Genomic DNA, 14587 nt, shown 5'->3' with positions numbered 1-14587 from the left:
GACATATTGACATATATAATTGTGATTGTTGATATTAGTACCATTTCTAAGTTGGTACACATTTATTTATAAGTGTTCAGTTTCTGCTTTACTATGTTTGTTTTGAGGGAGAGGTTACAGCTTTCTTTTAAGATATCTGATCTTGACAGATAGGGGTAGACATTCTGCTTTTTGAGTGTTCAAATGTATAATGCTTAGATATTTTGTTGGCAGTCTCCATGAGTTTCAAACTGTATCTTTCATACCTAAAGGTTTGTTCAAGAGTGTTTGCCTGGTCCCGGCACCATAAAGGATACTTGCAATCATCCTGTACAGTTCTACATCATGTAGCCTTCAAAACAAAAGGTTTTTTTAAAGGTTGGTTTAAAAATCTAGTTTGAAAAATTGCTTGTAAAAGAGCCTTATATTCATTTTCCAGTTATTATTTTAGAGGAATCTGTAAGTCATTTCTAGAATGAGTTTTATTCTGATAGAAATTATTTCTTCTGGGGCTCCTAGCTCAAACTTTCTGATTGAAATACCTTTTTTTTTTTTTTTTAAATAAATAAAGTCTGATATAAAATTAACCCAGCTTGTACCAATAAGTCATTCCTTAAATTTACATTGGATTCCAGTACTAGTGTTAGAGATACTGTGGATTTTAGTATTTGCTCAAAACTGCACAGAACTGTTTTAATACAGCAACTGAAAAAAGGATGAGAAGTCATTGCATTGATCTGGAAAGTCAGAATTAAATATACAATGTTTACAAAAAATACGTATCTTTTATCCCTGTTTATTTTAGTTTACAGGGAGAAGAGAAAGATGAACGCTACTCAGACATTCACATGTACATGTATGTTACATTACCCAAGCACATGGGTTTAGGATCAAGGAGAAAACTGCTGCTATAGTGGGTAGTCCTAGTGATTTTAGAGTGGCTGTCACCTCATGGGACTGTCCAGGTGAAGCCTGTGTCCCAGCAGGATTTTACAGCATAGGTAGACCACTGGCATCTCCTTGTGCTGTGTTTCTGACACTGGGAGAACCAAATGCAGCTTCCCATGGGCTTCTAGACAAGAACTTACAAGTGCTGGAATTTGTCTGGCCATCTTTTCTTGGCCAGATGGCACTTTTCTTAATTTCAGGAAAGGGCATGCTGAAGGTAATGTGGGAAAAACTAGCAGGAGATGAGCAGCTGATAAAGAGCAAGTGAGGTCAGTATTATATGTAGGAAATCAAGCTGTTCATGTTCACAGGTCACAGAATATTGGCACTGACATTTCTATATAAATACTTCTGTCATGATATACAGTTTAGGCACTTTTTCAAACGTAGTTCTGTAGAAAAAACTAACTTTACTTCATTTGTTTGCATCTTACAAGACATACAAATTGTTGGTTTCACTATTGCCAGTTTGCCATTAACTGCATCAGTGAATTCATCTTTGTTACCCTCTGTTTCCATTTTAATGGACATATTTTAAAGGTAAAGGCTTTTGAATTCTTGACACAGGATTCATTCCCAAAATTAGGATATCTAAGTTTTAAGTATTAAAAAAAAATTGTATGGTTGGGTTGCACACCGTTAGTCCAAAATTGATAGGATATGTATTTTGTTTGCTTTCTTTCTATATTAAAGTGACTTTCAAGTTTATCTCTGGTCAGAAATTTACTCATTTACATTATCCTTCCTTCCTGAAAGCCGATGATTCTCAGCATCCAAGTAAGAACTCAGCAGCAGTGAGTATCTGGCTGACAAAATCGCAGAGTTCTTATGCAAAGCACTCCATCTGAGAACGAGAAAAGGCAGGCAAGTACAAGGCGGCTATGCAGGCTGCCTTACAAAAGAAGTGCAGTAACAGAAGCGATCTCCTGTGACTTTTAGGAACAGCCTGGAGCTACCACAGCTGCCAAAGAGAGCCCTCTGCTGCCACCAAGTAGATTAGCAGAAGAGGTTGGAAAGGCAGGGATTTGCGTGGACGTGACTGTCAGAAGTGTTTGAAGGAAAGGCTCCCTTAGAAGATGAACAAAAATGTTTCACACAAAGCTATTTTGCATTTATCTTGCCCCCAGCACTATGTCCAAGAAATAATATGTGTATGTATATATATGACTTTCTCTAGGCAGAATAACGTCAGCCAATTAATGTAATTACAAGATTGTTTTGATCACAGTTATTTTTAATCTGATAGGTTTGTAGAGATGCTGCCTTTTACTGTTTTATTCCCCAGCGTGGATTCCTAATGGGGATAATTAATTTGCTTTCCACAGATCCTGAGTGGTCAAACTTGGTCACACTCCTCTTCCAAGTCACTCTCCAAGAGGCATCACCATGTTCATAAGCCTGATCTACCCTTCTAGTGGGTCATTTTAAAATTCCAAATGGAATGTAAAGATTACAGGCTTGAAACACTTAGATAGTTTATTTTTTGTATCCCATCTCCTGCCTTTTTTTGACTTGTGCATTGTTAATATTTAGTCTGGTCTTGAAAACAGTATATAGTGCTTACATGCAGATTCAGTTCTTGGTGAGCTTTATGCTCTTGATGCTTTTCCTATTAATAGTGGAATCGTTTCTGACTGGTGAAGTTAAGTGGGAGGAATTATGAGAGAGGTGGCAGCAGGATTGCTTTTAATAGTAAGTCTTTATAGTGGAATTCACATAAGTCCTGAAAATTAAGGGGGTTTTGTCACAGAAGACTTTCAAGGACAGAGTTAAATCTTCTTTTCTGCTCTACTATTGGGATCATGTAAATGATGATCTGTGAAATACATAAAGTTGGAAACTTTAACAGTTTCAACTACATATTAAATATTACTCTGAAAATGCGTATGCTCTCCATGCAACCCAGGTTCTCTAAAGCAATGTTATATTTTGTTCCCTATAACATAAGCCACCTAGAGATGAAAAACAAGTAATGCTTTCCTTATGAAGTGCCAGTTTGTCATTTTCCACTGCTAGACTCCTCTTTATGTCACAGCCACCATAAGTTACACCCAGAGGTGGTTGTGAACTACAGAATTTCTTGTTAGGAGAGACTTGTGCCATCTATGAAGTGCTGACAGGACTCAAAGCAAAGCTGCAGGGCAGTAGTAATACATAATAATGTGTTGTTTCCTTGAGCTTTCTATGTGGCTGACCCAGACAGAGACCACATTTCAGTTTTCTGTAATTCTTCAGAGAATTGTGTGATATAATCCAAAAATTCACCTACAAATCCCCAGAAGAAAATCTCTACACACAATGTTTTAGGATTTCTATTGAGCTTTTAAGCCTACTCATATTCAGCAATGATTATATACATAATTAAACATAAGTATAACTTATATAATCAGTGGCATAAAAATGCAAAGACAGAAAAGGATTAAAATAAGAAAATATGAGCAAGATTGTCTGGATTGAACTTTTGAGTTGCAAATTGCCATTCTGGACTCATTGGAGTAAACTCCAAGAGAATATGTTAAATGCAAATATATGAGAACATAGACTACATGTGCAAGATGGGTGTGGATAACACAAAACAAAACTAAGATACATTAAATGAAATTAGGTGATGGAACTGGCCTGTATTGTCTCATGTAATCTGCCCTTCCTGCTGTCCTCGCTGTGTAATTTAAAGACATGTGGAATTTTCTTCCTTCCAAATCAGCAACTAACAGCTGCATTACCTTTGCATCTGGGACTGTGGGAAAGCTCTGTGTCTGCCCCGTCTTTGCAATAGGAAGGACACCCATTCTGTGACCGCTTGAGCAGGAATGGTCATATCTATTCTGCTTTACAAGTAACTCTTACAAATGTAAACACACACGCCAGAAGCCATTGCAAGTGCCTGAATAAATGGCGCCAGGCAGACTGATCTTTACTGTTTGTTGAGTCTTAAGAAAAAAAAAGGTAGGGAGAGAGGAAGTTAGAAATTATATTTGCTCTTTAAAAACACAACCAAACCCTAGATAATTATATTTTCTAACAAAGCTATGCTTGGGGAATTACTCTTTTTTAAAACTTTTCCAGTGTAGTGTGAGGGCTATGTATCTGTGTAGATTTTGACCCAACAGGCAGAGTCAAATTCATCAAGTTCATCATAAGCACACTGCATTCTGCCAGAATATCAAATAAAATTCTAGATTTCATGATTAACAAAGAGTATCATATCCTCTGACCCCAGAAAAACAACATTTAGTTTCTTGGTTATGGGATCTCAGCAGGCCTTGTTTGTGACATGAGTAAGAGTTATTTTCTCTCTATGTTATATTTCTTAAGCAAATGTTTTAAAAATTGCTTGAAGAACCTAAAAGGTCATTTGAAAGTCTTATTTTTATTGTCACTGCCTCCAAAATACATTCCATAACTCAGTTTAATGTGATCTGCAGCAGGCCAAGAGTTTTACAAGCCAAGATATTATGTCTAGTCCAGTTAGAGACATGACAGAGTTCAGTGAAGCAGGGAGAGTGAAGATCTAGTTTGAGAAATGCAATTTTGCGTTGCCTATAAAACATGGAAGGAAAATATCTCCCTGCATTCAGTTTTGATGACTGTGTTCATGACCTAATGTAGAAGAACCCTACCAAGCACTTTATGAGGAAATAGACAAATGACTGAGGACATCTGTTTAACAGAATGTCAAGACAAGGTTTACCCACCTCCCTGCTCCTGTAGATAACTCAGCTTTCTCCGCCTTCATCACCCACAAGCCTCCATATTCTACAAGCCAGTGCAGAGAATGGTGGGGCTTGTTCTTATGTTACTATGGATATACTACTGCACCCATGCATTGTATCTTCAGATGAGGAAATTGTAATTTGTACTGTAATTGTACTCTAATTTATACATATTAGGTATAACTTTTATATAAAGAGACCCTTTATCAGACTGCCTTCATCTGTACATATTACTTCAAATTACAAGTGGATTCATCTGTGTCAGACTGGTCTGTTGCATTTTAGGGACAAGAATTCCCTCATTTGAGTCTGGACCATGATTCTGTCAGCTGTTATCCTTTCAGTTGCCTGTTGATGATGGACAGCTTTAATCTTGCCAGACTTTAGTATGTTTGATAGGTAGGCATCTGGAGTTTCAGAGAGGTATCTTGTCTAATGTAAAGAAGATTCCTTGTTTGTTTCATGAGGATGGTTCTACCATGGTATTTTAACTCCTGATTATTATTTCTGAATTGAGAAATGTAATTTTCTTCAAAGAGACCTGTATGTTTTTGTGAATCCTTTTGGCTTTTCCTAGTAAACTAGTAATCCTGTCACTCAGGCTGATGAAGGAATTTAAACAACTCTGTTTTGCTGGGTGGAAGTTATAGAGGCACACATTTCCCTTTCAGTTATTAAATACAGTCTCAGCCCAGTTATTTCTGCAGTAGTAACTGTACTGACCTAAAGAAGGTTGTTCTAGGTTATCTTGTCATAAATAAGAGCAGAATTTTACTTAGTCCAGTACATAATCAGAGTTAGCAGAGTACCTGAGTTCCTATTAAATGTTTACAAACAGGAATAACAATTCTGTTCTCTTCCTATCTTACCATCTGACAAGAAAAAAATAGCTTTATTTTACAGTGGTTATTGTGCTCAGTTTGCAAATGCGAGTGAGTGAGCGTGGTCTGAGAGAGTTGGAGATATGTGTGAGGGCAGTCATGAATACATTTGGCTTGACACTTCTGCAGAGGTGTCTAAAACTTGGAAATTTGTTCTGCATTTGGTTTTCCAGTTCACTTTTGCGCCAGTGGGAAGTTTTCTAGACAGTCACCCTGTGAACGTGTAGCCTCCTGTATGCATATTTTTTAACATGTCTCTACTGTCTGGTGGCCTAGCTAACTATGGTCCGTGTTTGGCTGTGTGTTATAGAGGGTATGGCGCTGCAGGCAGCTAAGCAGGTGAACTGCAGAGGGAAATATCTTTGTTTCTAATATGACAGAAATGTTTTTACTGCAGCTTTCTTGGATTTGTTCTTCCACTCATGATGTAGTTTATTTTGATACAGAAACAAGCATTGGGTGATTCACTGAGACCTTAAGACCCTAAGGTATTTCACAGCTTGTGTCTAGAAATTAACATTTGTCATCATGGACATTTGGATGTCAAATTTGAGATGTCAAAAAGGGTACCAGTGATGAGGACTGACTCAAAAGTCCTTGATGGGTATTTTTCACCAAGAAGACCAGAGCATTTTTTGAAGTTTATTTCTCTTGTGGTAGTACTTTTTTAGCCTTTCGTAATCTTACCTTTATCAGTTGCATTTAACCCTGTAGTGCTTTAAGCTAAGTATTGTAAACTTGGAAGATGTTGCTGATGAATATGGTAGGAAAAACTGGGTATCATAAAAAGCTACTGTGCAGACTCCTGGTGGTGTCTAATAAGCATGCAAATACTGTAGGGAAAAGGAGTGGGCCTTGAAAAACAGTTTTCAACTAAGAGTTTGATAACGGAGGTACAACTACACACGTGACATTTCCAGCTCATTTGATTAACCTTGGTAACTGATCAAAGTGGTTTGACTATCAAACATATTGTCACATTCATTCTACCTGCATGGTACCGAATATTCAACTGCACCGTATTCTTCCTTTATCTTATCCCTCTGTTTTCTATGCCAGTCCGTTCCCTTGTCTCACTCCTGCTCAACTCTTGAGTGTGACCACCCAGTTTCAGTTACATGAACGGAATATTTCAATAAGTTAGAGGTCTTAATCGTGCTAAATGACAGTAATGCAAGAAACCCTTGACCACTATTTGCAATTGGTTTCTCTAAGATTAGTTGCCTCCAGACTTCACTATTTTGGGGCTCCAACTATATTCTGTTCAACATTAAGTCACTGTTTATGCTTTGCATGCAGCTTAAACTTCTCAGTTGGCTTTTTGTACTTGAGGATCATCAAAGTGGGGAGTGAACACTAAATTTGCATCTTGAATTAAAGCCCATCCACCTGAAAATCATGGCACCAGTAAAACTAGGAGGACACTGACGCTCAGTGTGTACAGTCACACAGTCACTTGTTTCTGAATAAAAAAGGCAATCAAAAGTTTTAAAACTTTTATGTCAGGGCTAGCATTCAGAATACTTTATATAAAATTAATAAAAAATATTTTGGCCTAGATTTATCATTTAAATTCAGCTCAAATGCTGCAGACTACTAATGACAAATATGACGCAAATAGTGCTCATATGGGGGAATGTTACAGAAGAAAGGGGTGCATGTATGAAAACAGTAGTTCTAATGATTTGAATCAACTATAAACTAGTTAAGTTTTTAATTTTCTACCTTTTGGGGTGGGTTTTTTCACACATTTAAAGGGTCTCATAGGATTTAATAGTACTGAATTCAATGGAGCCCTATAAAGATTGCAAAGGACTTTTCAAAGGGTCCTTATAAAACTATAAAATAATAGGGCAGATGATACTTTCTATGAACTGAAAATCAACTGATATAATCTCAGAGAAAAAAATCTTGAAATGCTGTGGTATTTTTCGTTAAAAGTTTTTGTTGACTAAATGTCAAATGACAAATGTCTTTTTGCCTGACTAGAGTTGCTGAGTTCTTGATGCTCCCATGGATTTACCATAGGGCATTACTCAGTGTTTCTGAACTTGAGTCCCTGAGTACATAGCAACTTTTGATTTGATTGAGCTTGCATGTTAACAGGGTTTTTTGCAGGTGAAAGTCTTGTGAAATTATCAATTCTAATTGTTTGCATTTTCTTTGTTGGTTTGTTTTTGTGTTTTTGGTTTTTTTTTTGGTTTTGTTTTTTTTTTGCCTGCTTTTGGAATTCATGACCGCCCAGTGAGAAGGACACTAAAAAGTGGGCTAACACCAGAAGAAGCCAAAGCACTGGGCCTCATCAGCACTTCTGAGATGCAGGTTTGATATCCCAGAGGTGGCAACAAGAAGAGCCATTCATCTGAAGCACACAGGCTGACAACCCTTCAGTGTGACATTGAGCTGCCAGCCTCTTCTGCTGCTCCCAACATCCTGTCCTCTGTTAGTTCAATAACAACAAAAAGCAAAACCCCACAGCCAGGGCAGAAGAAGAGTGTGCCACAACTCAGCATGTCATCCCAACAGTAACTGAAGAAGCATTTCAGTGCTTGTAGGTGAAAGCATATAGCTTCTTCTTCTCATGGTGTGTTGATGTGAGTAGGAGGGGGCTCTCTGAATTATCTGTCATTACGTGAGCTGTGTTTACGTTGGCTTTTCTTGTGCCCTGTTTTAGTCATGGTAAATGTATGGCATTTTGTCAATGCAAGGAATGGTCCTTAAAGAGGCAAAATAACTCCTGTTACAGCAAACCCAATTTTTCCGAAGCAGATTCATTAAGAAAAGATGTGCAGTCTGTGCAACCCAGTGCTTTATTGGGGTTTTTTTTATTATTTTGCCACCAAAGAATGTAAAAATGTATGTGTACCTTTGTATATGTACAGAATGAATGTGTGGACATGTGTATGTGTATCTGTACATATACAGTCATGGTGTGAAATCATGCTCTTGCTGAAGCTAGCTGGACCACGATTTTCACTGTGGGGCCTTACTGTTCCACCTGGACAGGAGGAAAAGAATGTCTTTTTTGTAGGAACTCAGTGTTGTTCAGTGGGATTCACCCCGTGGGGCAGGAGATGGCCTGCAATACAAGTGGAGAATTTAGGATCCTTAATTCATATGTATTAATACACACTCATACTGTACATAGCAGCATGCACACAGAGGAGAGAATGCAATTCCTGCCTCTTGTTGAGCTATGGCTGTACTGTGCATTTGTACAGTTTCAGAGAGATCCGTGTCAACAATTTTACATACTCGATAAATGAATTTGGACGCTAAGTTCAAGAAGTTTTGTTCATTTGCCTGTGCCCTTCATGCTGCTTTTCTCTGCTGCAAGATAATGTGGTGGTTTGTTTTTTTTTTTCAAATTAATGACTGAATATGAAATAGCCCTGCTAAAAAGCCTGTTGTGTTTTTGCTGTTCTTTACTGGTTTTTTGTGATTATCCTTGATACAAGTGGAATGGGTACCACAGTAAACAACTCCAATATATTTGCCCTTATCTCACTGTTTTATAACTGACTTTTATAACTGCCCTCAGCATGTTTGAAGAACCTTTTGTCAACTCATCTGCCTTTAAGTGGAGGACATACACAGCAGTGAAGATGAATTGAACAGTCAACCCAGCCAGTGCTGAAGTATTTTGAAGATAACTACAAACAACAATAACAGAAAAGGGAACTTTTTAAGCCAAAGTCTGTATATGGCCATTTGATCCTCAAGAATGCACAAGATTGTGTCTTTCCATTGCCTTAGACTCTAAGATTAAGGGTGTGTCTGCAGAGCAGTAACAGCTGAGGCTTCCTTCAAGCTAGTTAACTGGGGAACTGCTGCAGTTTAGTTGTGGTAACAGGGTTCAATTTTGGCTACAAAACACACTTGGAAAATAGAATTAAATAAGAGTCTATGTTGGGGTCCTAATGCCATAGCTGTGTTGCTTCCGGCACCCAAGCAAGGTCAGGTACTTCACATATTCTTCTCTGTTCTCAGTAACGACAGGATAATTGCTGAAGATTGTTCAGGATAGTTGAACCAAACACAATAAACCTCTGAAACCTTGGTCACCTATCACATCGCATCGAGCACAGCATCCAAGTGATGAGAGAACCAGGTAGCTGACAACACTGCAATGAGATCTGTGGTTGAACATCCCATCTGTGCTGCCCACCCTCTTGATCATAACATTTCATTCTTTACCTGCCAATGCCTTGGATCTTCCATGGAGTAAAAAGTCACTAATGAGCAAAGGTTCTTAAGGACAGCATTAAGTTCAATGTTTTTTTCCCCTCAACTTGTTAAAAAGCCAATTTTACAAGTAGGCAGAAGGCAGTAGTTGGGTAATTAATAAAATGTGTTGTGTATTTGAAAGCCATGGAAAGGAGGAAGCTGGTTGGGAAACAGAAGTGGCACGTAACTAATTTCACTGCAAAGTATGCAGGACCTACGAGCATCTGGATTTTAAAGTGGATCTTTATGTGCTGCTCACCATTATGGACTTTTAAAATCTCTCTTAAGGATGCTCAGAACAAAGAAATGAAGGTAATGGGGGTTCGTGGAGGTCTTTGAAGTCTGAAACAAGAGGAAGACGCCCTGAATGTAATGGTTATGTTGAACTGTGCTACTTGCTAAGGGATAAAAGAAGCAGAAATGCAACAAAATGTATTTATGCTGACAGAGATCCTATGTTTGACTGGGAGGAGAAAATCAAACAAGTTTTTAAATCTGAATATTTTAATTAAAGTATTCTGAATGTGCAAAATAGGTGGCTATTGGTGACCACTTGATAACAGGGAACAAAGTTTTGGTTTTTTTAGACAAAGTACAGCATCTGTCTCTGAGACATAACATAGCTGATGAATTACTAATAGTTGGGCATATGTATTTTCCAAGAATTGTGCAAAAATGTGCAAAACTTTATATGCTCCTTATCAAGGAGAACATTAAATATGGGAAATAATAAGGGTTAGAATAAGTTTTGGGGAAAAAAAAAGATGATTTCTTTTGGATTCTCTGGATGCAAATGTCCTACATGTGAAGCATATTCTTCCTTGTCCATTTTTCCATTATGTTTGGTTTTCCATTTGTGCTCTCTATCTGTAAAACCAATACCATTTTTTATTGAAGAATAACTTGGTCGTGTTTATGCAGTAGTATACAGTCAGATTAATTCCACTGTCCTCAGTGTTTATTGCAACAAGATCATCAGACACGGTAACAATTCAATAACTACAGAAAATATTTCCATTCCAGTTCCTGATAAAAATAGCCTGAAACCCTATGTGCTAATCTGTAAGGTGGCAGTGTTTCCTCCGGAGTCAGCCAACATGTCCTGACTGTGAGAATAACTTTTGTTCCCCTTCATCTAACTAGTGGATTCCAGATGAAATGGAGGAATTTGTAATATCTGCATGCCTCTCTCTGTCTGTCTAATGACATTGTATCCTTCGGGTTTTGGGTTGCTGCCTGCCGCTCCATCATCAGAAGTGCCCACCATAAGGATGTAACACTTGCTTTAAAACATGTGTGAGATATGGATTGGTTTGTAACAGATATAAAAGTCTTGGATACACGATGTAGTAACACATGTTCCCATTTCTCACTTTGAGATACATGAAGGCTGTTTTTAAACACTTGCAGCCATAGTAACTACCTCTCTTCCCTTTCCCATAGTACCAGTCAGCTGCAAATGTAGTGCCCAGAGTTTTGTATCTCCACCAAGCTCTCAGAGTCACTGCTGGTGTTCATTTCAGCACCCACCTGCTGCCAATAACTTGTCTGTCTTGGCACTTGTCTGCCACCGTAATGTCTTCCTGATCTGGATGCTGAGGTAAACTTTAGCATACATAATGCCTGCCAAAGGGAAGCTATCCTAATTTCCTTTCATCTTGCGTGGTGTTCAAAAGCAGACTACATACAATTACTTTGTATTCCCTCACTCCCAACCTAGGGATAACGTTAAGTAGCAGTTATGTGGCTACAGTGAAGAAACACCCCCAGGAAATGCTTGTGTGCCATGATGAAGAGTGAAAGATCCATCACAAAAATTAAATTCATCACTCTTCACCTTTCAGTCAGGCCAGGCACCAGACTCATGGATTCTAGATGTTTTATAGCCCGTTGGCTGCTATGTGTGACCCTTCTGTTTGATAGATCCCTGTCTATAATCCAAAATCAACAAAAAAGTAGTGGTTTAATGAGAATCTTTCTTGCTCTGATAAACACTGGAAGCAGCCTTAAAAGCAGTTTTCAAAATAAATTTCTTTTTCTGTTTTGACCCCCTTTTATAGTAAATATCTGCAGTGATTGACTCCGTCAGCAAAGTAAGGCATCAGTTTTGTAGATAGACAAGACTTTGGCTTTAGCATAATAGAAAGTCACATGCAAATATCAAGATAAGAGTTAATGTCCCGATTTAATAGAAATTTGGAGTTAGAGTCTTGATGTGAGTGAACAGCAAGGGCCTCCTGCAAGATCATGCATGACAGCACCTTAAGTCCCTGGTGTGCTGTGCTCTAAGTGTGCTCCTAGTGCCTGGCCAACACTAGGACTTCAACATGTACTGCAACCCCAAGGGTCACAATGTCACTGTAGGTGTAGTGAATGATTCCTTTTGTCAGGCACTCGGCCTGCAGCAGCCTCCCTGGTGATGTAACAACAGCAAGTAGCAGTCCAAAATGCTTTAGAAGCCATTTGGTCGATGGCAGGAGTCTAGATTCAGGTACACTGTGCATTGTGGTTATTGCAATGCTTTGATTTCACTGAGATGAAGGTGGCAGCCCACCAGTTTCACATCCTTCCTCCTTCCACCTCAACTCATAGGCAGGCGTACACACTGCCTGCCTCCATATAAAGGATGCACAGAGATATGGTGTTAGACAGAAGCAGGAGCATATTTGTCTCTCTTTTTCACTCCTGTACAATCACTACACATTCCAGTCCTCTAATGAGGATTTGGGGTGGGCTGTGACACATTCGGATGGTGGCTCTGTACTTCCAGCATCGGGATGCACGAAACACTTGTCTGAGCTGTAAGGGCTATGTTTCTCTGCAGGAAAAACTGCCAGGTATTTACAGGCTCTGAAAGAAAACAATCTGAAGCATTACTGAAAGAGAAAATGTTTGATTATAGGCAACGGTTGGAAGATCACTCGCAAACACTTGAAAAACGTACAAGGCCCACCTTCCTTCTTCAACTGGGGCAGAAACTGCCTCAATTGGCATTTCAGATGTGATCCCAAGAAGTTTTTAGCAAGCAGTTTAATAGTTACATAGCAAAGTAATGCAAGGAGTTGCAGAGATTGTATAGTTTTATGTTTATGCAAAAAAAAATTATAATTATTTCTAATTAGTCCATTTCACACTGAGTGGCAGATAGAGATATATTTTGTTTAATCATTATCTAATACAGAGGCTTCTGTGAAAGAAAAGGTGTATTTGTAGCATTGGGTGCATTTCTCCTTTTTAAAGACTGTCTTTGCGCGTATAGTGTCCTTTTTTTTGTGAGCTGGGAATTGTAAAAAAATGTAAAGTAGAAAAGGACGTGTTTCTTAGACAAAGGAGAAATACTGTAAAATTGTGTAAATGTCACTACTCATGTTTTTTCATGTTCTGTGTAGCATAGTGTAAAATAGGCTCTCCAGCAGTGTTATTCTGTGAATTGTAATTTAAAAAACAAGCCATGCATGGTCAGAGATGTTATCTACAGGTCCTTTTGGTTGAGTTTTTGGTTTTGTTTGTTGTTTTCTCATTTTAGGTGAATTCGTTCTATGTTAAATTTAATTGTCCATGAAACTGCATTTTTGTTTCTGTTTTATTTCATAAAGAACTTGAACTACTCTTTTAAGATTTTATTACACATGAAGCTCACCTACCGTTTGTATTGTTCTTTCAGAAGTTGTGTCACATTTAGTGTAAAACAGGGGGATTTTCTTTTTATCTGCCTCTTCTTCCCCCCACTCTTCCCACTTTACTGTCTGGAAAGATCCAATGACACTTTTTTTTTTTCTGTGCCATGCAGGGTCAATATGGAAAACTGACCACAGACCTGTGTCCAAAATTTCTTGGTATAAGTAGTTAAAAAGCTCACCTCTACAGCATTATGTAAACACATCTTGCAATAAAGCTTTATAAAGCACTGACTGGGCTGCTTCTTGTTTTGTTGATGAAGCCAATCATGGGAGTTTGGGTGAGAAATGAGTCAGAAGGGGGGGTCGTGGGTTGTTTTTCTCATGTCCTCCAAGTACCTGCAAAACCATTATGTGGACATCAAAGCAGCTGCCATTAAACCGTCTGGGTGATCTGATCATAAAAAGCTGATCTTTTATGACTTGTTTCACAGTTTGAGCCTAATTCCTAATCTTGAGTAAAAAAAATAAAAATGTGTCTCTAGTTCTCAAGGTTTTCAGTAGTTCAGCCCTACAAATCCTCACTAAATATACATGGGTGCCTCTTGCTGCCATCGGCTTGGAGTTGGTTCCTGCCTAAAAAATACTCTCTGCGCAGAGCACGTTGCACAGAGGTATGAGATTTATAGAAGCAAACATTAATAAAATAAAAGACTACCTGCATGTGGGAGAGCATTTCACATTGCCTCTGCATCAAGACGTGAAACACTGTGCCTGCCAGGGATTCATAGCTGTAAAGGTGGCCAGTAAATGAGACGTGCCTTTAACTTGGCTGAAATACATTCCATGCATCACCATGGAATGTAATTTTCAGGTGGCCACCTATTAGTATGCCTGGACAGGCAGCAGTCTTGTAGTTTTCGCTGTTTGCTGGTGTCTGAGTCTTTCTTTTATTGCTATTTCTCAGCATGTGAGAGAGACTGAGTAGACAGACAGGGCATCTCTGACCCTATGGAAGGTAAGTCGTAGCACAGGGACTCTTGCATCTGCTCTGCCTAGAGGCTCAATGACTACGATGAGGAGGGGGGTCAAAGTGACACACAGAAACTCAAAATGCTCCGATTTCCACTGCTAGTCCTTCAAAAACCTACTCACAAGTAATTGCTCTTTTGAGTTGCACATGTAATAGGGTGAAAATACATTATTCAAAGACAGCTGCACG

At 38.6% G+C, this 14587-nt stretch overlaps 1 protein-coding gene across 6 annotated transcripts in view; it reads left to right on the top strand.

Annotated features, from left to right (window-relative positions):
* The window catches only part of FHOD3 (formin homology 2 domain containing 3), a 386338-nt gene extending 372679 nt beyond the window's left edge, over positions 1-13659 (top strand). For all 6 annotated transcript variants that reach the window (XM_027711038.2, XM_027711032.2, XM_039381552.1 and 3 more), the window contains one exon: positions 7767-13659. In XM_027711038.2, the coding sequence (XP_027566839.2) occupies positions 7767-7849 (83 nt within the window). In that variant the 3' untranslated portion in view covers positions 7850-13659. The remainder of the gene's footprint in view (positions 1-7766) is intronic.
* Positions 13660-14587: the final 928 nt, after the last annotated feature.

The sequence above is a fragment of the Pipra filicauda genome, unplaced genomic scaffold, assembly GCF_003945595.2.
Source record: "Pipra filicauda isolate LSUMZ 115617 unplaced genomic scaffold, ASM394559v2 scaffold230_size2164044_pilon, whole genome shotgun sequence".
Classification (NCBI taxonomy): Eukaryota; Metazoa; Chordata; class Aves; order Passeriformes; family Pipridae; genus Pipra; species Pipra filicauda.
Note: the sequence above shows the minus strand (reverse complement) of the source record. Positions and strands in the feature narration are given on the sequence as shown.